Source organism: Lygodium microphyllum, chromosome 28 (genome assembly GCF_053477565.2).
Source record: "Lygodium microphyllum isolate KBCC chromosome 28, Lygodium_microphyllum_v1.1.10, whole genome shotgun sequence".
NCBI classification, from domain to species: Eukaryota; Viridiplantae; Streptophyta; class Polypodiopsida; order Schizaeales; family Lygodiaceae; genus Lygodium; species Lygodium microphyllum.
The window spans coordinates 67,869,944-67,896,341 of NC_141162.1; the positions used below are offsets into that span (position 1 = coordinate 67,869,944).

Below are 26,398 nucleotides of genomic sequence, written 5' to 3' on the forward strand. Positions count from 1 at the left end.
CAAGTCACATCAACAACCTCTCCTTGCTCTCTAACAGCCTTTGTCTCTCTCACAATGATTGGAATAGACTCCACAAGCCCCTAAAAACACTTTTTCCACTTATATATGTAAGTTTTGCCAAGTGGTAGCCTTCTAATCCCATTTTTAAGCATTATCCAGCTTATTAAATTAATTTTCAGAATATTAATCCAATAATTACTCGTGTTCAAAAAATTAATTTCACCAACTAATAATTAAATTGGCTAAGTCAATTTATCTTTCAAGTTCCCTGAGCAATTATTAGCCCCTAGACATGCATTAATTAATCAATTAATACCTAGTTTCTAATGTTATCATTGACATTGTGGCTAATAAATTAGTGTAGGTCAAAATTTGATACCAGGTACCACCTAGTACTTGTCTGGCATAACTTATTATAACTTTTGCCTTTGACATCTACTATATTTTCCAGGTCCTTGGTGTGTCACGATGAAATAACTGCAATGTGCATCATATGTGCTAAACAAGCTTATACATTTGATTATTAACTTAATCAAATGTTATCGGTAAGATTAAAGTATCTCAAAATTTCACGTTCTCATGACAGCTAGCCATCTGTATTTTGAGTAAGTTAGTTAGCTTCTCTTATTTGGAGCGATTGTGGAGTAGATATGCTCACATTGCTTCAAAGAAGAGGTACCGTCTTGATGTGGAAAGGGCAAATGATTTGGTATTTATTAATGCTAATGTAAGGATGTTATGTAATAGTATGACAACAAAGTCCGATCCATTCACAAAGTGGGAGATGTAGCAAGAAGAGGAGACATATGTTGATGTTGAGGGAGACACAGCAATTCATGGTACACATGATCATGGGGTTGGCACTTTAGGAGTAGTTGGAGCAGCCTTAGATCATGATGATCTTTGATTTGGTTTGTTTATCAGGACACATATATATGATGACTGTGACACTTGGGCCATTGCGCCATGGAAGCATTATATTTGTACTTGCAGTTGCCTTTTTGGACTATTTTGACATGCCACATTTTTCTTCAATCTTGAGATTAGACTTCATATTTATAGTTTTTGTTTGGATGTTCTTTGAACTTAGTTCATTGTTGATTGTTTTATGGCATATATATTGTGTGTTTTATAATTCACTAGCTTAACTCCTGAGCCTTGTAAGTTGTAGTTCAATTCATAGTAACTAGTTTAAGAATAATGCATGATATATTTTAAGTTAAAATGATTTGCCCTTGTGGATTATATATCTTGGCTTCAATACTCCACATGAAATATGAGTGAAAGTATTTTTTTAATGAATTTTTAATGTCGTTCTCGCTCCCATGTATCCATTTTGTGGATTTGGCATTGCCATTACTACCACGATTTCTGTTTGTGGTTCTTGTTTCCCATTTCATGTTTCTATGGGTTAAATTCCAAGATTGTTAAGAACCCCATTTGACTCCTACACATTGAGCTTCTGATAATGTTACTCCAACTTTTCAACACAATGGGAAGGGATTTTATTCTAGGCCCCAATTGTCTTAGGTGCTTGTAGTTGGAGTAGTTGGTAAAGGTGCTTTTGATTTTGCATTGAGGTTTGATGCTCATGGGAGACTATGGCCTTCTCGGGATACTTTCAGTAATCAACATCAATAGTTCTCTTCTTATGCATTGATTGTTGATTTGCAAAGGGCGAATATTGTGGATACGATCCCTAGTGAAATGTAAAGATTTTAGGCTGCTAAACCTATGGATGTAAAAGGAAAAGCAATGTTTTAGTAGTTATTTCCTTCTTTGTTCAGCATGAGAATTGCTTTATGGAATGTTAAAGGGTTTTTGTTGGATAGTAAGTATGGTGTTTTTTAGTGGCTAGGTCCCTCATAAATCTGGAGTTATCTTGGTTGTTTATTCTTCATTGCAGTCATTATTTACTCATTAGGAGGTTCGGAAAAGACTCATTGTTATGGAGGTTATGTATGACGGGGAGGTTCTATGGTTGGCTATAGCTTGGAATCATTGTCATCTTTGGGAAGATTTGCAGTGCCTCTCTATGGCTTGTCAAGGGTTTGTTATGGCTGACTTCAATGTTTGTATCTATGAAGTGGATAACTTTGCATCACTTTGTTCAATGTTGGATGGTCTTGAGCTGAAACTAGCCTTCCTTCTCAGATAGGGTGGTAAAACTTCATCAGACACTTAATTACAACAATAAATAATTGAGCATAAACCAAAATTCTCTGATCTCCTTGGCTAATCCAAAAGCCCCTTGCTGTACAAACAATCAAGAAGCAATTTGGGCCACTTGCCCCTTGATTTTTACCTAGAACTTGCACAAATGTAACCGCCAATTAGCCAAATGCTGCCCCAATTCACAATGGATGGCTTGGCATCTGAAATCCTTATCAATATAATAAATTACAAGTGCTGATTTCAATGTAGGATGCCTTATCCCATTAGCACGATTCCTAAGGTGAATGCTAAACCCTAATTTTTGCAAGCAATTTGGGCCACTTGCCCCTTGATTTTTACCTAGAACTTGCACAAATGTAACCACCAATTAGCCAAATGTTGCCCCAATTCACAATGGATGGCTTGGCATTTGAAATCCTTATCAATATAATAAATTGCAAGTGTTGATTTCAATGTAGGATGCCTTATCCCATTAGCACGAGTCCCAAGGTGATTGCTAAACCCTGATTTTTGCAAAAATTTACGGTTTATAACAGAAATCCTCTCATTGTCATCTAATTTGGTTGAGATCTGTTGAGAATGGTTGAGAAATGTTGATATCTTTTGAGAATTGACTAGAGAAGGTAAGAGTAAGCTGAGATAAGGGAGAAATCTGATTTACTTTGCGACAAAACTCTAAAATTTGCTTATTGCCTCGTCTAGCTTGCATTTAATGCAGTCATCTACTATTAGCCATCTTCAAAATGCTGTCACTTGATCAACAATGTTGTTGCTAGTCCTTGGAAGCTATCTCCTTGCTATCCCCTACCTGTTGAGGCCCCTAGATGGCTGTCTTCTATAGCAAATTGTTGTTCTTTGATCAAGAATCCGCCAGTAGCTAGCTAGTTCTCACATACACACACACACACACACACACACACACACACACACTCACACACACACACACACTCTCTCTCTCTCTCTCTCTCCTCCCCCCCCCCGAAAGGCTGTAAACTAACTAAATGGTTGAGATTCAACTTCCAAAAACGTTTTCTCGGTTTGCATAGGCATGCTTGCCAAGTGACAGTCTTCTAAATCCATTTTTTTGCATTATCCAACCATTTAATTAATTTTCAAGAATAAATAATCTCGAAAATGTGGTATTGGCTCCATGCTTCTCAGTCTGGATACCTATCTCTTTAGCACTTGGACACTTGGGCTAGACTGGACAAAATGTACATTTGCCAGAGTGATTTCTTCATTCTAGTAGTGATTGACATGAGGGTGGAGAGACGTAATGTTATTTTTTATCATTACCCCTTGGTTTTGGAAACAATTCATTGGTTGGTGCATGCCTTCAAGACTCCTCTACTTGCTTGTTTGCATTTGTGTTTTGATCAGTCGTTCTGCTACATGATCAATTCTTGGCATTCATGCTATAATTGATTGTTGGAAGATAGGTTCTGTCTAGGGGTATATTCATGGCCCATTTTTAGAGAGGATGTATCTACTTTGTCCTGACAATATGGTATTCAACGTCCATCTACTTTTCAAGCTGAATTGTAGCATTCACAATTCTTGTTGAATATTCGGTATTTGTGCAACAGTTAGGGGTTACCTTTGATGAATTGGCCACATGTTTTGCATGGTTGAAATGAAGAGTCCAAGCTCTTCAAGATGAGGGATATGCTAATTGTCAAACTCATTATTTCTTTGCTAGTCTATGCCAAAAATTTGCTTCGAAGAATATTGTGCATTTGATGAATGAGCATGGTGACATGGTTATTGAACTTGGGTCTATTATTCAGATGCGCCTTGAGCATTATGAATCTTTATTAGGCTTGCATGAAGTTCTTTTTTATGCTGTTCATTCTAAACGTCATTACATTTGTGACATGGTGTGAGATTGGATTAAGCTTGAATGGGTAGATTTCATGGAGGCAAATATTATTGAAGCTGAAGTCGAGGATGTATTGTCCCATCTATGGTGCAGGAAAAGCCTTGGTTGGGGTTGCCTCCCTAATGAATTGTTTTCGGCCCATATTGAATGACTTAAGGAACCATTGACTTGTCTTTGCCAGCAAGATCTAGTTTGATGCCTCTAGATTGGAAGATTGTATCATTTGCTGCCCAAGCTTCCTTTCCCACGTACATTAAAGTAGTGGCGACCCATTTTTGTTATGGATTCCTTGTGCAAAATCTTTTCCGAAATTATTACCAAGAGATTGCAAAAAGTGTTTCCACAATTGATTCATCCACGTTAGTATGGTTTTATAAAAGGATAGAACATCGTGTATAATATTTTGACTTTACAAAAGGGGATTGTTTATGCCAAAGCCTTTGGCCAATAGGTTGTTATCATCCAACTAAATATCGAAAATGATTTTGAACATGTCAGTTGCTCTTTTCTATGGCACTTGATGTCTACCATGGGTGTTGGTCTCACATGACTTCTCTTATTGGTACAAGCAACTGGAATGCTGTGGTTGAAATTGCGTTGTATGTATATGTGCGTGCGCTTGATGAAGACTAATGGAAGTGAAATGAAAATGAAGCCTAATGTTCCTTAAGTTTCCTTTGCTTATAGATGAGGATAACAAGTTATTTGTTTGATTTGTAAATGAGTGTTTTTTTAGCAAATAGATGAGACAAGAGAGGAAAGATTGCACGAGCTTGACGATTCACCTCCTAGCCATGACACTATCTTATTAACTATGAATTTAGTCCTAGTAAGTGTGTGTATGTGTGCCCTATCACCAACTTGGCTCTAGCCCCTGTGCACATGCATTTATTGGATGGAGTCCATAATCTAAATGGTCTAAGCCCTTAGTCACACCTAAATTATGTGTGCTATTGTATGTTTTCATTCATTATCGTTCATTCATCGTCAACGTTCACTATCTTTGAGTTATTCTAACCCTATCAATTTCTTTTATCAATCAATGCTTTGTCGTACAATTGTATTTCTATTTTGTGTTCAAGTATATCTTTAGATGGTATGAGAGCTAGGTGCTCTTTGAGGAAACCCTAGGCCCTTGATTAGAGAGCTCGACATAAAAAACATGATCTTAGAGGGAAGACAACTTTGAACACATCATTATTACTTTAGTCTCCAAAGTAGCCTATGTGAAGAATTGAGCAAGAGTGGGCTTCTCAACTTGCTCCACAAGGTTTCAACATTGGTGGAGAGACATCACACTACCTTGGAGTCTACCAACCATACGAGATTTAACGGGTTGAGTTCGATTTGACCTCATGTATCGAGCCCAACAACAATTGGAAGGTACTATTAATTATTTGCCGTTAGATTCAATCCACAGATCTATTGGTTTTGGAGAATGGATGGAACCCCACTTGGGACTAACAATCCTATTGCTCCATCTACTCGTGTGTCATGTATGCTTGCTTTTACTTTTGTGTCAGCTCCTATTTTTTCTAGTTCGAGCAAGATTTCAGTAATAAACAAGAAGAAGAAGGAATTCTTCAAAATGTTTATTCAATTCTAAGTCTTGAAAGACACCGGTTTTGTATATAAACACAAGAAGAGGTGCATATAGGAAAAATAAGTAATCCCTTCTATAGGTTTTCATTCTCTTGTTTTTCTTTCAAGTTTTGTATCTCAAGGTCAATTCAAAGTTGGAGTGTCATCATCTCACACATCATCATGTAATTTTCAATTTTCTAAAAATGTATCTTCATTCTCTTCCATTCCATCTACACCTCAATTTTCAATTCCACCCATCGCACCCTTCTCTTTTGTTGCATCTCACTCCAAGTTTATAGTTGCATTCACTTCTGTTGGGTATTTTACTCACGCCTTACTTATGCCTACGCTCATATGGGAGTGTCGGTGATCAGTAGGACACTGGGGCACTTTTTACTCTCGGTAGGAGAGGTTTTTTCCCCCAGACTTATGGTCTTATTATCGTATGTACTTATGTGCTTATGTTACACACATTTGGGCACTTAGTGTGTGTCGGGTGTGAACACCCCCCTACAACCCTAAGGTTTAAGGGTTGTACTTTGTACTTTCAGATAACACTCATTCAGTCTATTCTCTTGGGTGTCGTGCTTCAACTTTGTCTCTCACACTCTCACACTGTCTACTGAATCTCTGCTGTACCTTGATCCTCTGCTCTCACATTTGGTATCAGAGCGGTCCTCAGGCAGCAGCCAGAAGTCCCCGCCAGTTTTGCCCCCGAGTCGCCAGCTCCAGACCTGCCCAGTTCTGCCCTGCGCGCAGCTCCAACAGTCAGCGTGCAACACTGCCCTGCCCAGATGCCACCTGTACCTGCACGCGCCCTGGCGCTGTTCCTCTGTGCGTAGCCTTTGCTCGAGTGTCCGTCTGCAGCCCGTCGCCTGTCGTCCACGTCAGACCTGCCCAGACGACTCCTCTGCCAGCGCGCTGTTCGACAGCGTAGTCCTCGTCAGATGTCAGCGTCGTCAGCGTCAGCAACGTCGTCTGTCAGATTCGTCAGTCCACCTGACATCAGTCTCGTCACGACACGACACGTCACGTCAGCTCGCGCGCTGTTCGACAGCGCAGTCTTCGTCAGTCGACGCCCGTCAGACCTTGCGCAGCCCGCCTGCCGCCGTTTTTAAAACGTTACGTCAGTCGCTGCCTTCTACGCTGGCCCGCCAGTCAACGTCCTGACCACTTCGTCAGACGACGCCCGTCAGACCACCGTTTTGACCACACGCCAGTCTGCTATGCAACAGGTAAAATTTTCAACAAATTTTTTTAATTTCAGCCCAGAACACTATTCTGGAAGCGGAGGTTCACACGCGATTGGCACAGAACAAGTGGAGGGATAAATTTCATGCAAATTTCTGGATTGGATCATCAGAAATTTTGGGGCTTTTGTGTATGTGGAAGACAGTTGCATTTGAACTGCTGATATAGTCACAGAAAGACTATTTTTGACAGAAATTTTGGCAAAAATTTTGGGGATTTTGACATAATAGTGTTGCAGTGCACTGTTTGCACCTTGGGAAGCGTGCAGTGAAAGACAGTTTTCTGACAGAGTACGCCCTTGCACATTAATTGCAGAAACATATTTGCTGCAATTTCTGGAAATTTGCAGATTTCCAGTTCGTACTGCTTTGACATTGCTCATTTTGTCTTTGGAAATTTGTCATCATGGCAAATCAGGGAGGTGATGTTTTTACGTATGTATCCAAGGAGGACAGACTGGACGGAAACAACTATTCCCTTTGGTCATTCATGATGAAAAATGTATTAGTGGCCAAGAATTTATGGGATTATGTCAGTGGAGAGGAAACTCGACTGGGAGTTGTAGCTCCCGTTACTCCTCCTCCCCAAGGTGCACGTGGACAAGGGGGACCTCAGCCCGCTCCACTTCAGCAACTTCCACCCAGAACTGCAGCTCAAAAAGCTTGGGATACCCGTGATGCACAGGCTTTGTCGCTGATTGCTCTGGCAGTTTAGCGGTCCATCATACCACATATCCGTTCGGTATCTTCTTCACGAGATGCATGGTTGACTTTGGAGCATATGTTTGCAAGAAAGAATGAGACTCGGATCTCTTTCTTGAAGAAAGAGTTGGAAACTCTGAAGATGCATGAAGGTAATTCTATGCAGGATCACTTAAACAAGATTCAGGACTTGAGGGAGCAGCTCATGAATGTAGATGAGTATTTTTCGGATGCATAGTTGATATCCACCACCTTGAACTCCTTATCTCCTTCGTACTTGTCTTTTCATATTGCATTGAACCTCACCATGAGGATTGCTGAGCACCCACTCACTTTTATTCAGCTGGTTAGCTTGCTTCTAGAGGAGGAGCAAAGACGGAAAAATAGTGGTGTAGATGCTATAGTCTCTGAGCAGGCTTTTGTGGCAAGACAGAAAGGCAAGAACAGCAAGGTGAAAAATGCTCCACAGAGTTCTGGCACTTCGGGCACATCGTAGAATCAGTCACAAGGGGGGACGCAAGCAAAGAAAGGAAAATGTCATTATTGTAAAAAGTCCGGTCACTATATCACTGAGTGCAGAAAGCGCATTGCCAAAGAGAAAAAGAAGGAGTAAAGAATGTCTGTTTCTACTACTCCTTCCACTGCTAGTGAGTCCGCGTCCTTTGTTGTGGATAGGGACTATTGTTTTTACACTCACAGTTATGACATCTCTTGGGCCAATAGAGCACTTAGCTCTACAGAGGATGTTGACACTTGGTTCTTTGATAGTGGTGCTTCTAGACATATCACATCTCGCAAAGATTTGTTTGCTTCAGTTAGTGCACCTCCCGTTCGGAAATCAGTATAGTGTGCCAATAATGCATCATACCCTGTTCGTGGTATTGGGGAGATTCAGCTCACAGCCATTGATGGCTCCATTCTCCACCTGTAGGATGCTTTGTTTGTGCCTGGAATAAAGAAGAATTTGCTTTCTATTTCTTCTTTGGCACGTTGTGGTATGCAGGTCACCTTTGATGATGACCGTTGCATGGTTCGAGAAAAAGAATGCATGACATTGGTCTTGACAGGATCTTTGTGTCATGGTTTATATGAGTTGGATGCTCTTTCAGTAGATCAGTCAGCATACTTGACATCCACTCTTACTCCTGCTATGATACAGGCGGAGTTATGGCATGCTCGTTTAGGGCATGTAAACTTTGGCAGCTTGATGCTTTTACAGCGTACTCAGATGCTGGATGGCTTATCTCTCTTGGAGAGACCTCCTGAGCACTTATGCGAGGGATGCATTTTGGGGAAAATGCATCGGTTCTCATTTCCTCGTGATGTTGCTTTCAGGGCAACAATCAGATTGCAATTGGTGCATTCAGATGTTTGTGGGCCTATGCAGACCATGTCATTGGGTGGTTGTTATTATTTTGTGACATTCATTGATGACTTCACACGTTTCTGCTGGGTCTATTGTTTGAAAAAGAAGTCAGAAGTGTATGATGCATTTTTGGCTTTCAGTGCACTTGTTGAAAACCAATCTGGATGCCACGAGGGGGGGAATACATGTCCTCTATGCTGAATTCTTTTTTGCAGTAGAAGGGCATAGTACATCAGTATACTACAGCTTATACTCCACAGCAGAATGGGGTAGCAGAGAGGAAAAATCGGTCACTCATGGAGATGACCAGATGTATGCTGAAGGCAAAGAGCTTGCCTCATAGTTTTTGGATGGAAGCAGTCATGTGTGCTTGCTATATTTTGAACAGATGCCCTACCAAAGCCTTGAAGACCATCACACCATTTGAGGCTTGGAACAGCCGTAAACCTTCTGTTGGTCACTTTCGTACCTTTGGGTGTCTTGCCTATGCCCATATTCCACAGGTACTTAGAAGAAAATTGGACAACAAGGTTGTTAAGTGCATTTTTATGGGATATAGCAATGAGAGCAAAGGCTACAGACTCTATGATCCCGTTACGAAGAAGGTTTTTGTCAGCAGGGATGTTGTTTTTGATGAAAAATCAAAATTATCCTTGGCTGGTTTGGACACATATCAGGCTGCCCGTGATGTTTTTGAAGGGCTGTTGCCCATTACTTTTGGTGATTAAGCTGGAGGTTCACAAAATGAACCTAATGTTCAGCCAGCTGCTCCTATGGAAAGTGCAGAAATTCAGCCATTGGCTGATCGGAATATTCAGCTTCATGCTGAAACAGAAATTCAGCAAGAGCTTGCACAGAGCCAGGATGCTAAACAGCTACCTAGATGGTATTTGCAGACTATGCAAGATAGTCCTTTGGATGCACCCATGGCTGGTCGTACTAGAAGGCAAACTCGTTTGCATGATTTAGCACATACCATGGAGTTTATTATGGCAGCAAGTACTTTTGATAATGAAGAGCCTGAATGTTATGAGGATGCACAACACAATGTGCATTGGAAGGCAGCCATGCAAGCTGAATTAGATTCTATTACTAAGAATCAAACTTGGGATTTGGTGTCCTTGCCATTTGGGAAGAAAGCCATTGGAACAAAATGGGTCTACAAATCGAAAAGAAAAGCAGATGGATCCATTGATAAATACAAGGCACGACTGGTAGCTAAAGGCTACGCATAGAAAAAGGGCATTGATTATGAGGAGACATTTGCTTCTACTTCCCGTATGACGACCATTAGGTCTATGATTTCTTTGGCTGCACATTATGGTTGGACAGTCCATTAGTTAGATATCAAGACTGCATTTTTACATGGGGAACTTCAGGAGGAAGTTTATGTACAACAGCCCATTGGTTTTGCAGTTGAAGGCTCAGAACATTTGGTATGCATGCTCAAAAAGGCCCTATATGGTTTAAAACAAGCTCCTAGAGCTTGGTATGAAAAGATAGATGCTTTCTTGCTTGGTCAGGGGTTTCTAAACAGCTCATCTGAATCTATTCTTTACGTATGTAAAGAAGGGGGATCTATGCTGATTTTATGTCTTTATGTTGATGACCTTTTGCTCATTGGAACACATGCTGATCAGATTTCAGCATTCAAACAAAATTTGCAGCAAACTTTTGACATGTCTGACTTGGGAGTTTTGCATTACTACTTGGGCATCCAGTTCATACATAATGCTCGAGGTATTGGGTTATCACAGTCACGGTATATTGGGCAGCTTCTTGAGAAATTTGGCTTACAGGATTGCAAGCCAGTTACTACTCCCATGGAACCTGGACTGAAACTGTCATTACATATTGGGCAGCTTCTTGAGAAATTTGGCTTACAGGATTGCAAGCCAGTTACTACTCCCATGGAACCTGGACTGAAACTGTCATTACATGATGACAGTGATTTGTTTGATATACATACATGTGCTCCTGCAGTTGGATGTCTTATCTATCTATGCAATACTAGGCCGGACATACAGTTTGCAGTTTCATTGTCATGTGAAGCTGAATACAAGGCAGCTTTCACTACCACAGTTGAATGCGTATGGCTTAGACGCTTGCTAGCTGATTTGGATGTATCTGTTACTGAGCCTACTCCATTGTTCATTGACAGTCAGAGTGCCATTGCAGTGGCACGGAACCCAGTGTTTCATGCTCGCACGAAACACATTGAGATTCACTATCACTTTGTCAGAGAGAGGCTACCTGCAGGTGATATCAGCCTTGTCTATTGTCCTACCACCAGTAATGTGGCAGACATCTTCACCAAAGCTCTTCCTCGTGACAAATTTGAAGCATTTCGCGATGCTTTAAATTTGATATCCTTTGGTGGCGGATGATCCTTGTACTCTTGATCACTCTTCACTCCAGGGGGGTTTGTTGGGTATTTTACTCACGCCTTACTTACGCCTACGCTCATATGGGAGTATTGGTGATTAGTAGGACACTGGGGCACTTTTTACTCTCGGTGGAGAGGTTTTTTCCCCCAAACTTATGGTCTTATTATCGTATGTACTTATGTGCTTATGTTACACACATTTGGGCACTTAGTGTGTGTCGGGTATGAACACCCCCCTACAACCCTAAGGTTTAAGGGTTGTACTTTGTACTTTCAGATAACACTCATTCAGTCTATTCTCTTGGGTGTCGTGCTTCAACTTTGTCTCTCACACTCTCACACTGTCTACTGAATCTCTGCTGTACCTTGATCCTCTGCTCTCACAACTTCACCATCTAGTATGCCACATCTGCAGTCCCATACCATATTGATTGGTTGAAACCAGCCTTTCTTCTTCGAAAAGGTGGTAGTGACCTGATTAGCACTTAATTACAGCAATAAGCAAATTCACATAAAATGAAATACACACTTTACCACTTAATCTTGGACAGCTGACACCTGATTGGCCCCAAATTTTTGCACCCCTTGCAGTATTTCTTTAACTTTTATTGCAAATGGATGGAGTACAATTGAGATTGTTCAACCTCCTCCACTAATCCAAGTGCCTAAATGCAAAAATGAGATTTCCTTCTCCCTTCAGTCCCAATTCAGCTTTCCCAAACTTGCACGGACAAGTTTTCCCAAGGAGCAACCTACTAAACTGAATTTCCATCACTATCAAGACCATTAAATTAGTTTTCAAAATAGAAATTTATAATTATTTCTGTGCCCAGAAAAGTAATCTAACCATCCAATAGTTAAATTGGATAGGCTAAATGTTCCCCCAAGTATCTTGGAGCACTTATTAGCCTTAGCAACATGGCAGGACGACCTAAACCAGTAGCTGGCTGATGATGACATCAAAATGCAGCTGTCTGGGTCAGGGCTTAGGCATGGGCAGGTGTCTCTAGGGCTGGAACAACTCAGAATCAATATTAGGGACCTTGTATTAGTGGCAAGCAGTAGTGCCTATTGCTTGGATCGAATGATGATGATGAGGTAATAGGGATGGTGATAGGATTGGCCTACCTAGGAGTCCCTTTCATCAAACTCATAGGACTTTTTCCCTAGCAAAAATTCCTGATTTCCGATATTCAAAATTTAATGTAGTGAATTTCTTTTGGGGTTGCAAGAGAGCAAAATAAATCGCTCAATAATCTAATATATTTTTTAGCCTAATCTATTGTAGCTTAACATAATCTTCAACTATAAGTAACGTTGGAAGCATAGTTACATGAAACAGCCTGAAACGGCTCCAAGACAAGTCTGAAATGTGGAAACGGGAGATGGGATGGGCGAAATAAGTTTTGGCAAGCAAAACATTTTGGCCATTTTTGTCTAGCAACATGGCATTTCAGGTCCCTAGTGAAATGCTTCAGCTGGCGTTTCAAGGCATCATGGTCCGTTGCTGAAATGCTTGGTCTAAAATGTTTTATGCGTGGTTTTGTTTTATGCTATTTATCCTTGATTTAGAATGTTTTATGTTTTGTTTCATTTCATGCTAGTGGACTAGTTGGTCAATATGACTTGTGACAATTGCTTGCCACCACAATAGCCAATGTGCCTAGAAGTTAGGGATGACATGTCAATGTGGTGACTCAATGAAGGGCCAAAGGCCTCATGAAGCTAGGAGTGGCATTGGCCTTTAGCCATCATGAAGCCAAGAATGGCATTGGCCTCTAGCCATCATTTCAGTTAAGGTTGTTAGTAGGTGCAACAAATGCAACCACAAAATGCAAGAAAACTTGAACACTCATTCATGGACCACATATTCTAGAGTCTAGACATGCAAATCCTAAGGCCATGCATCTAATGGCTGCCACAAGCAATATTTTAATTAAATATGCATGTATATCAGATCAAATACAAAGGTTGGCAATCAAAGCTTATGGACTTTGGTGTATTCAAATGCAAAAAGCAAGTTACTCGAGTGCATGAACAATGATGACATAAAATGCAATTACGTTAGGGTCTTCAAGTAACTTGAGTGCATGAACAATGATGGCATGAAATACAATTACATTAGGTCTCCAATCATGTCTAGGTAGGATTGAGAGCCTAGTGTTCTGATCATATTGGGTGTATGGTGTGGATCAAGAGAGGTTGGGAAAAAAAGAGGGTGTGTGTTTACACCATTATAAGATAATGCACTTATTAGTAGGAAGTCAATGTAAAGCATTAAACAAGAGCAAATGAAAGCAACTTAATAATGATCCAGATTGTACAAGAGTTCCTCAAAAGCGAGCCACCAATAACATTCTTCACTAGTGGAATCAAATCACCCATGATTGAGTGGATAATACATGCAACATCACATGTAAAGGGTGCAAAATAGGGTGCCTTTATATAATACTTGAGAAAGTCAACATGGACAAGAGCTGAGAGAAATCACCGTGAGTAGGAGGGTCGAGATGGGCACTATCTGAGTGGTGCTAGTACCTGGCATTGGTTTAGAGTAGCAAATAGATGCTAGGTAAGTGGCACATGGCTTAGTTATGGCAGATTCTTAGTAGCTTGTGTAAGACTTGCAAGATGTAGCCGTGCCATAGATTTGCAGTATATCACTGTTGCAGAAACTCCCTTGAGGATTTGGACTGTGATTATTCACACTCTCTGTCATAGATGAGAGGGACTGTCACATGTCTTTGAGCACATGAGGAGGAGGAGAGATGCCCGTCTTTACAGTTCCAATTTTGGCACCTTTGATTTAGAGTTGTGTATGGTTTGGCATTATAGCACACTGGACTGGCTTCTCTTGTATTATAGTTATTACTTTTTGATGTCTCATTTTAGTCCTCTACAAGAGTTATTTTGTTTTTGTCACCTTGGGGAAAAGTGTTTGAGAATATTGACAGATTTTTCTGTTGTTTGAAACAAGAGAAGTTTGTATATCCCATATGCTCGAGAGAGTGGACACTATTTGGGCATCCATTATTTTCATGTGCTCGAGGAGAAGTTAGTGTATCCCATATGCTTGAGGAGAGAGTGGGCATCCATTATTTCCAGGAACATAACTGACAGGTGTAGTTGAGTTTTGATTGTTTGGAGGTTTTGAAATAATGTAAGGTGACACCAACATTTTTTGATACTCAAGCATAAAGCTCACCCTGATTGGCTTTCAATAATTGAAGGCATGTTAAATTTCAGTATATGTGAACTGTGAAGTTGTTAAAATACTGTTTATGATGTGGAGGTCGTAAACAGGTACTGCTTTACATCTATAGGGATTTTCCATGTATGTTTGAATCCTCCAAACATATTTCCAGAGGAGTAGGACAAACACTGAAGTGTGTTTTGTAAGGAGTATGTATGTAGCGTGAAGTGTGGTAAGCTAGTCACTTATTGATATGCAATGTGTGGTGAGCTCTGGATTATTCATGGCACCATATATACATACTGCCATTAGATTCACAGTGTCCCGTGCAAACGAATGATCTCATAGAAGATTTGGCAGTGGGAGACAGCATACTCATGGGAAAAGGAAAGGACAAACAGAGAAAGGCAGAAATGAAAACAGGAACATATATGAAAATGGTACTGCTGAAACAGCCTAAAAGTGGAATAGTAACTACATAGAGGGGTCTGGAACTGATGTAAAAATTGAATCCGCTTCTGTAGGAGAAGAAAACAGAGGTGATGATATCTGTCCACAGAAAGCTAGGAGGGATGAGTGAGAGGAGATTAGCTGGTGCTCTGCAGATAAGTGCAATACATCACATTTGCGCTGCATGGTCCCTTGGGACTGAGCTCCAGTGGCTTTGCAAGCTGCAAGGGGGGTCAAAACTTGGAAGGACTGCTATTTCGATGAGTTTGGGGCTATGCTGAAGCCGTCTCTTCTCACCTAGGAGTTCTTGACTGCCTCTGTAGATATCTCGCTGCATCATGCCTTTAGTCAGTGGGTGGTTCTCATAGTGTCATTATTTTGAGTTCAGCAGGAACAGCTGCATAGATTGACCTTCTGTCACATGGTAAACTATCTTGTCCGGCTGTGGATTCCAGAATTGCTCTACTACAAGTTGCAAATAATGGCAGGATTGTGTATCATGTAGCCACTCTGTTGTGTGTGGTAAGGTGTATAATATGCTCTCCCATGGTGATCCTAAAAGTGAAGTGACTGGGGGATGACATGTTTTTGAGAAACTTGTAAAAACTCTAGGTGTGTGAAACATCCTTGCTGCACTGCACGAAGTTAGAAAGTACAAAGTTCAGATCTAAGAGAGGGAGCTCACAGCCTTTAACATCTTTTAATATGAAAGTCATTAAAAGTAGTTATGATTTAAGATCCTAATTGGAGCTAGAAATTCAATGATTTGCATAATAATATCATTCATTGAGTTCTAAAGCTGATGCAGAAGTTTTTGTGGCAGGCAGAACAGAAATTAATGTATGCATTGGTGCATTGTGAAGCTTCAAAAGTGGAAAATGTAAGGTCAGACTTTGAGCTTACGCTTCATTTTGGTCAAACCATTTTATTCTGTTAGCATGTAGTTTTTGACACACTGATGCATCCCGAATGATGTCCAAATATGTTCATAGGGTAGGATTTCTCTCTCTCTCTTTCTCTCTCTCCCCCCCCCCCCCCCCCCCCCCCCCCTTGCAACAGGGATTGTTTTTGCACTTGTTCATTGTGTTTGTTGAGTGAGTGAGAGAATGTTGTATAGAGTTCTACTTCATGGTATTAGAGGGCTGATCCATCATTGTGAAGCTGAGGGTGACAATGTGAGAAGAAGAATTGGTCACACTTGTAAGAGACTGCTGCAAGGGCAAAGGATCTCACCTTGCAAAAGATTACATCCTGGCAATATGGCTAGGTGAAACAAAGGCAAAGAAGTGTATGTGGGAAGTGCAACAAAAGAGATCGGCGCGTGCTCAAAGAGAGGAAATACAAGGCAAGGAAAAAAGTGTTGTGGGCAGCAAGACAAATGCAGGGCAGACCTGGTAGGTGTTGATGTCTTCACGTGACAGTTTTGCTGGGAACACGGCAGCAACCGTAGAGTCAAATCATAGTCACAAGAAACAGCTGTTTCCTACCCTTCTCATTTGGAAACTCTGTTGCCTTTGAGTTGCCATTGCTATTTCCATTCACTTGTTTCCTCTTGTTGGGTCGAAGTATCACCAAAAGCTTTATTTGATCTAGTTCTTGTTTGCTAATTTTCTCACGACCTTTGGCAGTTGCATTAGTTTGCTTCTCAAAATTCTCCCTTTCACATCTTGAAGATTGTAGTAGTATACATGTTCAACACTGTCTTGTTGCTTCCTGGCCATTTTCTTTGTGCTAGAGTTCACCATTGGCATAACTGTTTGCATGGCTTGTGACTGAGTGAAATACAATGTGCGTGGGTTGATTGGACAATAATTTTCCAAGGCAAAACACAAATGGTAAACCACAAATGTGATGGGCTGCTTGGCATTTTGAATGAGAACGTTTTTAGAATTCAAAGCGCGTTCATTTCATTCCATTGACTCATGTCCAAACACTACACAAGTCTATGTGGAAGAAGGAGAGAAGATTGGCCATCATTTCTACTGGCTTGTATAATATTGCTCTCAAACTTGAGCCTTATGTTGTTAGAGCTGGTTTTTAATATCCATGTTCTTCTTCTTTCTCATTGTCTTTGTCACTGTTGCTAAACTGCCAGTAAAACATAATAGAGACAAGTACAAAACTGGTATCTCAGACAGATCTCACCCTCTCCTTGGTGTAGTTGCATTTTTTGACAAGACCCATTACAGACATTGGCTAAAAAATCTGTAGAAATCAACCTCTTGACTATGGATAGTGAGGCATAGCAATACCTCTTTGAAAAGTAGTTGAATTCCTTGGAGACCAAAATATCCCTATTGGAAGAGCGCTCCATAAATATAAAAGTAAGGAATCCATGCTCAAAATATTGAAGTCACCTAAAACCATCAGTTTAGGAGAAGCCGCACAATGTCTTATGAGTTGGATTTACATTTGGACATCCAAGTTCACATGATGTTCCACGTGAGTTGTTTCAAAGAATGATTGGGGCAAGGTGAATTGATTATCTGGATTGATGAAATCCTGCGAACCTAGAAGACATTGCTTGTTACATTCTACTTAAACCCCAATTGGTTGTTGACTATAAGATCAAATATACCCGTAGAATGGTTTATTCCGGAAGAACCAACTAGAAATGGAGGCAACTTGGTAGTTAGTATGTTCATTGAAGAGTTATTCTCCTTACTTTGTCAGTGAGGATATTGGTGAGGACAACAATCATTCATAAGGGGGAAACTATTATATCCTTGGACATCCAAATGGGTGCTAATAGCATCGGTCATAGTGGTCATAAAGTGACCTAGTAAGAATTTTCTAGGGGCACTTTAGGGGTAGGATAGCTGAGTTCTATTTACAGAGCTAAAGGCCCTATTGCGCACAACATTGTCATCACCACTCTTAGACTCTTGGTCCGTAGGCCAACACGCCTGCACACTTGGACGATGTGGGTGGGTGGAATAGGATGCTAGCTCTTGGGATGTGGTCATGATTCAATATGCTACTAGCTCCCAGGCTTGGGGGTGCGCATGTTTCACTCTATGGTTTGGGAGGTGTTTTTTATGTCCATTCCCTTTATGTTCTTTGTTGTGGGTATGCTTTTGACATGTCTTATATGTAGGTTGGAGCCTAGAGAGATGTTTCATGTACTATATGATCTGCTCCATTCTCAATTTGTATCAACCCTCTTCTAAATATTTGTTCACATTCATGGTTGAAACTTTGTATATTCTCAATCAAGCACAAAATTTTTAAGTAGCACTACAAATTTCATTGACATTTATAGTGTATGTCATTGTCTTCGCATCACAAAGACGATAATTTATGTGATTGTATAATATCTCCAAGGGTCGTATTAAAGATCTCAAAATAATAGCAATGGATCATAGGTGCATCGTATAATGGGTATTGCTAGTTCCAATCTTCAGCAATTCAACAATCTTTGCATAAATAGGAATATTACAAAACTATACACGAGATGATTTATATAGTGCTCATTATGTAGTTCCATTAGAAAGAACTGATTGCACAATTTGTTTCATAAGATTTGTCACTAGAATGAGAAATGGTCTCAATGATTAATTAAAATGGACTCTAATTCTAGTATCGCTAAGTCTTGCTACAATGACCATTGCACCAACAATTAAGGATTGACACTAGGGCATGTAGTCGACAAATTGTGGTACAAGGTTAGGGTAAAAGGAACAATGTGCAAAGTGAAAGTTTCATTAATTAAAAGATTATATCTTAGATTTAATGATCATTTGAAGTTTCGCCCAATAAGTAGCTTAAGTTATAAAGTAGGTCCTAAGCTTAAGTTTGGTCCAGTGAATAGCTCACTTATGATTAATGACCAAGTCATTAATTAGCCCTTTACAAAAAAAAGAGATTGGATCAGGGAGTTGCTAGTTACTCATTTAGAAAGTTGATCTTAGCTATTTGGGGTTTTCTTTTTCTCGCATTTGAGAGGCACAAGTTTGCAGATAATAGTTTTCAGCCATGGAACATAAGTTGACAGCACGTATGGACTCTAGAGTTAGGATAGTAGTTTATCTTCTATTCTCACCATATGGAATCCATCGGATAGCTTTTTAACTCCATTTATAGCAAGGTATACTACTATTTTTGGCCTAATTCTCAAGAAAATAAGTTATTACAGCACTATAGGTTGAGATTTTCTTTTCTTCTTCGGGATCTCAAGCCTTATAAACTTTTTGAATAACTTTATCATGAGGAAAGTCATTTTCTCACAATTTCATGGTGAGAAATCCCTCTGTTTGTGAGAGAAATAGTGTGGGATTGTATGGGGACTATACATGACCATTGTCAAAGTAAATGCTTAGTGAAATTAGACTCAAATGTTGGCTATCATTTTTAGGGTTTGGTAGGCTGAAGTGTTTGTGTGCATTTTTGAACACTTTATATTGGTTGAGGACCAACATTGAAGGTGACAAGATCATGCGCACCTCTGGATCAGTTGTGCCATGTGAAATTGCTTAAATATAGCTATTCTATCATGGAAATTCATGGAAAAATTAGAGAAATGCAAGACAATACCTAATGGAATGCATACGCAGGGATTAGAGTGATTGTCCTTTGTTTTTAGGCATGAATTCAATGCTGGTTTGTTGTGGTAGCAATGTAGATTTGAAGTGCAGACCTGAATTTACTCAATTTGATGGTAAATTGTGTGTGCAAAGTTGAGGGCAAAGTAATAGGATTGATATATGGACAAGGTTGAGGCTTCGTAGAGCTAATTAGATCAGTTTGGAACTGATATCTGCATACTTTTTACATTGCTTGCAGCATGTAACCGTGTGGGACCAGCTTTGCAGCTTGAATGCCACTTTTGCAGGTCATTGGACTATGAATAGCATATACTCTTATGCATTATATTTGTTAGGGTGTAAATGGATAGATTTGATGCACATTTGTTAAGGTTGCTGGTGAGAGCACCTGAGGACATTGCATTGGAGACAAGTTTGGGCTGATTCAAGAGCAAGGCACATGGAAATCAATGACATCAAAAGTGTGGTAGTTTATAACAGCAAGTCACTTGTGATTCATGCCGACTTTGAATAATAATAAAAATATATTGAAAATGGCACCATCCTTTGGGGCCTATTGTGTGTCATCCACCATCCAAGAGCATTGTAGCTCTCCTGTTCAGTGAGTCTTTTGTTTATTTGCTCATTTATTTCATGTGTGCAAGTTATTTTATAATCATTGCCCTTCAGATTATTTCCAAAGGCTGGATTCACTATCCTTCAAGGATCTATTCAAATCCTCAAAAGAATGCCAATGCATCAAGGCTATTTCATCCCATAGTATATAATCAATTTTGCTAGTTTCAAGGGTTCATCAAGCTTCCTATGAATAGGAATGTTCCAAAATCAAAATGTTTGTATATGCGATGCTTTACCATACTGGAGGAGCTCATTGTGAGGTCTCTTGGAATGTTCCATTGAGAGTCTGAAAAAAGTAGCAATGCATCATAGGTGTGTCATCTCATAACCCACATAGTAATTTATGCTAGTTTCAAGAGTTCTGCAAGCTTTCCGTGAACAAGAATGATACAGAATGAGAGAATTCATGCATGCTTTATTGTATTGATAGAGCTCTAATCTTTGTCAGAAAGAACTGATTGTGTGGTCTAGTCTATTGAAGCTACTTCATTGGCTAGAATTCTCACCAAAGATTCTATGAAAATATGTGAAACATAGTCATTCTACTTGGACCTGACCATTGGTCCATGTGAGATTGTTCATGATTTGAACCAAAAGTTATTCAAGTTTGTGTTTTACATCTGAGATCTTTGCACAAACGGCCAGTTTGCTCGAGTAGGTTGGGTATGTAGAAACAGTCCGTATTTAAGTACCAAAAGGAAAAAAGGTTTGTGGGTTTTTCTTTCTAGACTTTGCTCGAGTAGGTTGGGTATGTAGAAACAGTCTGTATTTATGTACCAAAAGGAAAAAGGGCTTGTGGGTGTTTCTTTCTAGACTCTGGTAGGTATGAATTGGAGTTGCTGTTCTTGTTTCATATTGGCAACCTGCATTGATATGTAACAGTATCCTCTTTCTATTAAACAATCTGTGACCAAGTGCTCTGTGATAAGGCCATCCCAATTGCTAGCTACATTGAGTTGTTTCTCGGAATCCAGTGTCTTCAGTTCTGACTAGAACTTTGTTAGGTGGATACTTGTTACAGCTAAGATCCTATTTTGTATAAGTTATGGCTAGGAATCTTGATTCAAAGAATCATTGGAGTATAGTTTGGCTCTATTTATCTTGTATTCCTGGTTGATATGCAGAATGATCCTGAAATATCTTGTGCCTGTGAAATTATCCCTTGGAATCTTACCAAAACAGAGTCTACTGCAGAAATATAATCTTGCTCAGGTATTGCCTTTGTGGCGCTTTATACATGCTTATAAAGCCCTAGTGAGCTTTTCAAAGCATTTAATTCTGAGAATAGATGATTTAATTCTCCCGTCACCACAAATAATTGAAAGATAATTTTTGGCCATGATTGAACAAAGACATTGAATGCTTTATTTGTGAATTCTTTTTTTGTTAAATGTGAAATTTGACATTGCAATTTTATAGCCATTATGAAGTCCCCATAAGCCTTGGGAAAGCAGGGATAGGAACTTTACTGTATGAAAATCGGATAGCAAACTGACCAAGCTCACCTATTTTTTATTAAGTTAAAAAAGCTGTTCAGGCTTAACAAATGGCTTAAATCTTTGTGCATATTAGTTTCAAGATGCATGGAATGATCAATGTTAATATGGATGATTGAGATCCTATGACAAGTAGTATGATATCGTAAGCCTTTTTCTATTTGCTGGGGACAAGCTGAACTTTTCAATAAAAAACCGTCAAGAATGAGATCAGAAACCATCAAACTTGGGATCTTTTGAAATGCTATTACCATGGCAAAAGGCAAAAGGATATAGCCACATTCCTCTATGATACAAACAGTGGAGAATAGAGTGATCTAATGCAGAATGTTATGCAATATTCTCTCATCATCTCTGCCTAGCAATTGGAATTTCCTCTAAGGGTGACACCTCAAACCAGATCCTCTATTATTCTATGAATGGCCTTGTAGTTGAGGGAACGGGAAATGGAAATGGGCTGTCAAGCATGTCCAATACGAATGCTTATGCATGATTTAAGTTGAGACTTCCCCTTCGACACTGAAGTCATCTCATGGCTCAAGTTAATCATTTGAATATATGTCTCTGTCTTCATGACCATTTTGCATAGGCAACCATTGAAAACATGTGGGGGACATTTGGATCCATCTCAATGCTAGTAGTAAGTGAATCATTTATGTTCATATCGAAGTGGATCATCCATATTTCTTAAGAATGGTTGCTCATTGTGATGGGATTTGGTATTTAAACCTAGAATTGGCCACATGTTCATTCGATGGATGGAGATTTTAGGCCTATCAAAATGAGACGCTAAAGATGTCCCTTTGGAATTGTAATGGTTCAATGAGACTTGATGCATGTTATTTTGAGGATACTTTTCGTGGGATAGACGTGGCTATGCACATAGAGACACATCAATGTATAAATTCTAGATTATCGGATGTTGTGGGATATAAATGGAAGAGCGTCTATAGACCTCAACCCCGTAGACCAGGAGGAACCAGGGGGTCAGGTGGGGTGGCTATACTTTATTGTGAGAGCCTCTAAGACATGATTCACGTGGTGTCACGAGATGTGCATGCTAGATATATGTGGGTAAGGCTGAGGATAGGGCACCTGAGGGATCTATATGTTGCAGTATGTTACTTCCCACCTGCCTCTTCAACATTTGCTCTTGGGGAGGGATCACCATTTGAAGCACTACATGAGGATATTATGAGATATGCAAGCAATGGGGACATACTAATGGGAGACTTTAATGCTTGAACAAGGAGTGAGCAGTCCGCCTTCTATGATACTGAACATGAAATGTTTAAGGAATTGGCATTGGATGAACTAGGGCTTGTCAGGATATCTCAAGATAAGGAGGTGATAGCATATGGATCTCATCTGCTAGCTTTAGGAAGTGCTCATGAATTGGCTATATTCAATGGCCTATTAAGATGGCCGGGGGTGGATGCTTTCACTTGTTGGAACAACAAAAAAGGGGCCAGCGTTGCGGACTATGTAGTAGGTTCGCCAGCATTAATCCCAGAAATTAGGCATTTTGAGATATCTGATAAGTTGATTGGTATAGCAGCCGACCATGCGATCCTAAAATTTACTCTAACATGTGGTAAGAGGCAAGAAACATGCACACAGTTACACACATTCCCACATTATGAATTTCTATAGCAAACGTCGCATATCTATAGTGATGCAATTCGAGATGGCTTAAGGCAGCTAGACCAACATGAATCACTAGAAGATGTCACTAGATCTCTAGCGAAGGTTTTACATGCTGCAACTTCAGAGGCATTCCCATGTAAGATGGGCTCTACAGCAATACGTAGGTGTACTGCCCCTCAAAATGCTTGGTATGATGATGAGTGCAGATAGACTAGGACCCGCCTACAAAGGGATATTACACTAGAGACATGCACATACAAACAGGCAAGGAATATCTTTCGTCGTCTTGTGTGGAAAAAGAAGAGAGATTATTTAGCCAAAACGTACCATCATTTTGACCTCCATTCTGCTATGACTACTCTGCTATCTCTATACATAGCATACTTGCCTTCTTTATGTGCCTCCAACACTTTTGGCATGCTAGCCCTCCTGTGCTCCAACTGTGCAGGTGTGAGATCCTCATCGAGATATAAATCTTTTCGCCCTTCAAAGCCTTTCTCTTTGATAAGAAGGCCCTTTTGCTATCCATGTCCTCAAATTTCAGCATGAGGATCTGACCTCTTTTGTCATTTTGATCACCTATCCTCCAAGCATCCATAATGCGTGTCTCGTCTGCACCTATCTTAGCACAAAGTGTTTTTGCATCCTCTTGGGGGTTTCCTTTTTTAGCCCATCCCATCACATGTACACACAATGCACGGAGTTTCCTCTTTGCTTCCTCCTCTAGTGTTGCGTTCATCATTTCTACTTTGTTCTGAGGCATCCCTTTGTTTCTTTTGACTACCTCAATCCATTGTGCATTTTCGTTCATTGTTTGCTGAACATGTTCTCTTTCTTTTGAGCTCCGTCTACCACATTCACCCATGTGTACATGTCTTTTTTTTAAACTTTCCACCTCTTTCTTTAATTTTGGTGCGCGTGACATTGTTGTTTGTGTATCCATCATTGACTAGTATGTCCCTAATTCATTCTTACATGACTCTAACTGCCTTTTAAGTTCAGCAATCTCCATGTCCTTGGCTGCTATGCATGCATTTGTATCAGCTTTCAATGCATCCATATTTGCTTTCCAAGCGTCCCTTGCCATGTTCAAGTTATCTATCATATCCATTTGCAAGTGAGCCTTGATTTCTTTATATTTTGCATTGTCCCAACTATTAGAGCATGATTTCCCATTTGTTTCTATAGCAACACTTAGTTCTTTCCTGAATGTCTCCTGCAATTTTTTGTACATATCTTTTTGCTTTGTATCCATATCATTCATGACTTTTTGTTGTATGTTGCCACACACCCTCATGCACGCTTTCAAGTTTGCATCCATTTTAGCATTCAATTCCTTTTTCCATATTTCATTCATTGCATTCATGTCACATGATACCTTGTCAACCATTGGCATACATATTGTTGCAATCTCGGCTCTTATGAGGGCTTTCATGTCATCCAAACTATTTGTTCCAGTTAGCCTTTGCATCTTTGTCCATCGCTTCGCACTTGTGGGAGTGGCATTCTCATGGGCTCTCCTTCTGTTTTTTCTGTAGTAGAACTTTTCGTCCTTAGTGGGGGTCTTTTACTACCCTTCTGATACAGTATCTTCTATGGTTAGTCCAATTGATTGTGTCAAGTTCGGTCTCATGTCCACTGGTTTCTACATCAATAGTCTTTGCCATCTCGCAATCCAAGGTATCCACTCAGTGTGCTTGCATTTGTACCTTGCACAGTTCCACGTTGACCTTGCAGAGACCCCTAAACGACTGGCAATACCTCTGCAGCTTCCAAGACAGTATATGTCTCCTTGTGTAGGGACCTGACCCTGCAAGACAACAACTATTCCCCTGCATAGAAAGGTGACCCTTCAGAGCAACTCCTTCACGTCAGCATTCATGCCATACTGCCAATCTCTTCTAAAAAGAATTCACTCTTCTTGCCATTAATGAGCAATTTGTTATGCTTAAGCTTATTAAAGACTGTAACTAAGTGTTTTCTATGCTCCTCTTCATGCTTTGAAAAGATAATCATATCATCAAGGAATGTGCCAACGAAACTTCGATAAGGGTGGAAAATTCTATCCATCATCCTGTTAAACATAGCAGGAGCATTGGTCAATCCAAACGGCATGGCTAAAAATTCATAGAGACCAAATGTCGTTCTAAAAGCAGTCTTATGGATATCCTTTGGTCTGATTCTGATCTAATGGTACCCACTTTTCAAATCTATCCTGCTAAACATTCCTGCTTTTTGTAATCAATCAAGAATGTCATCTATCCTCGGAATCGGAAACCTATTCTTGATTGTGTTCTTGTTCAAGGCTCTGTAGTCAATACACATTCGCCAAGAGCTGTCCTTTTTCTGAACTAGCAACACAGGTGAATAAAAAGGAGAACTATTGGGATGAATTAGTCCCTTCTCTAAAAGTTCATTAACCTGTGTCATAATCTCTTGTTGCTGCGTTGCATTGACCCTGTACGGTGGCCTATTGGGCGGACTAATCCCTAGAATAAGATCTATGGTATGATCTTCAGGCCTCTCAAAGGGTAACTCTCGTGGTAACGAATCTAAGAAACAATCATTGAATTTATCCAAGAAAGCCCTTCTACTCTCATCTAGTACAAACACATTACTATCAACTTCATTAACTTACTTTGCAAAACCAAATACACAGAAATATGATTTTTCATCACAGAAGTAATTGCAAAAGCAGAAACAACTAGGACAGACTTTCCTTTAAGCTTCACATCTAACACATGAGTCTTGTCCTTATGTACAAGAGTAATCATTCTATTATAAGTATCCAAGATAGCATGCTTCTTGTGGCACCATGGAAAATATGGAACTCCTCTGTGTCCACATAGCTCTGAATGTGCATACGGAGTTTGCCAAGAATGGGGGTGACAGGTTCAGTATGTCTTGGGTATGCCAAATCAGCCAGTCCAGTTGGTCCCATTTCCTCAGGACATATACCCAGCTTAGCTGCCAATGCCGGTGAGATAAAGTTTGCATGAGCTCCACGATCAAAGAAAATAAGCACTGTGGAATCTCTGATATTTCTCCAAGCTCTGCACAATTTTGTAGCATCATCAGTTGATTGATCTCCCACCATATTAGGCACTA

General features: G+C 40.0%; 1 protein-coding gene across 3 annotated transcripts in view; it reads left to right on the top strand.

The window, feature by feature from the left end:
• EER5 (proteasome family protein) overlaps positions 1-26,398 on the top strand; it is a 114,720-nt gene that overhangs the window by 78,633 nt on the left and 9,689 nt on the right. For all 3 annotated transcript variants that reach the window (XM_087670586.1, XM_087670588.1, XM_087670589.1), the window contains 2 exons: positions 15,809-15,870; positions 21,272-21,359. In XM_087670586.1, the coding sequence (XP_087526712.1) occupies positions 15,809-15,870; positions 21,272-21,359 (150 nt within the window). The remainder of the gene's footprint in view (positions 1-15,808; positions 15,871-21,271; positions 21,360-26,398) is intronic.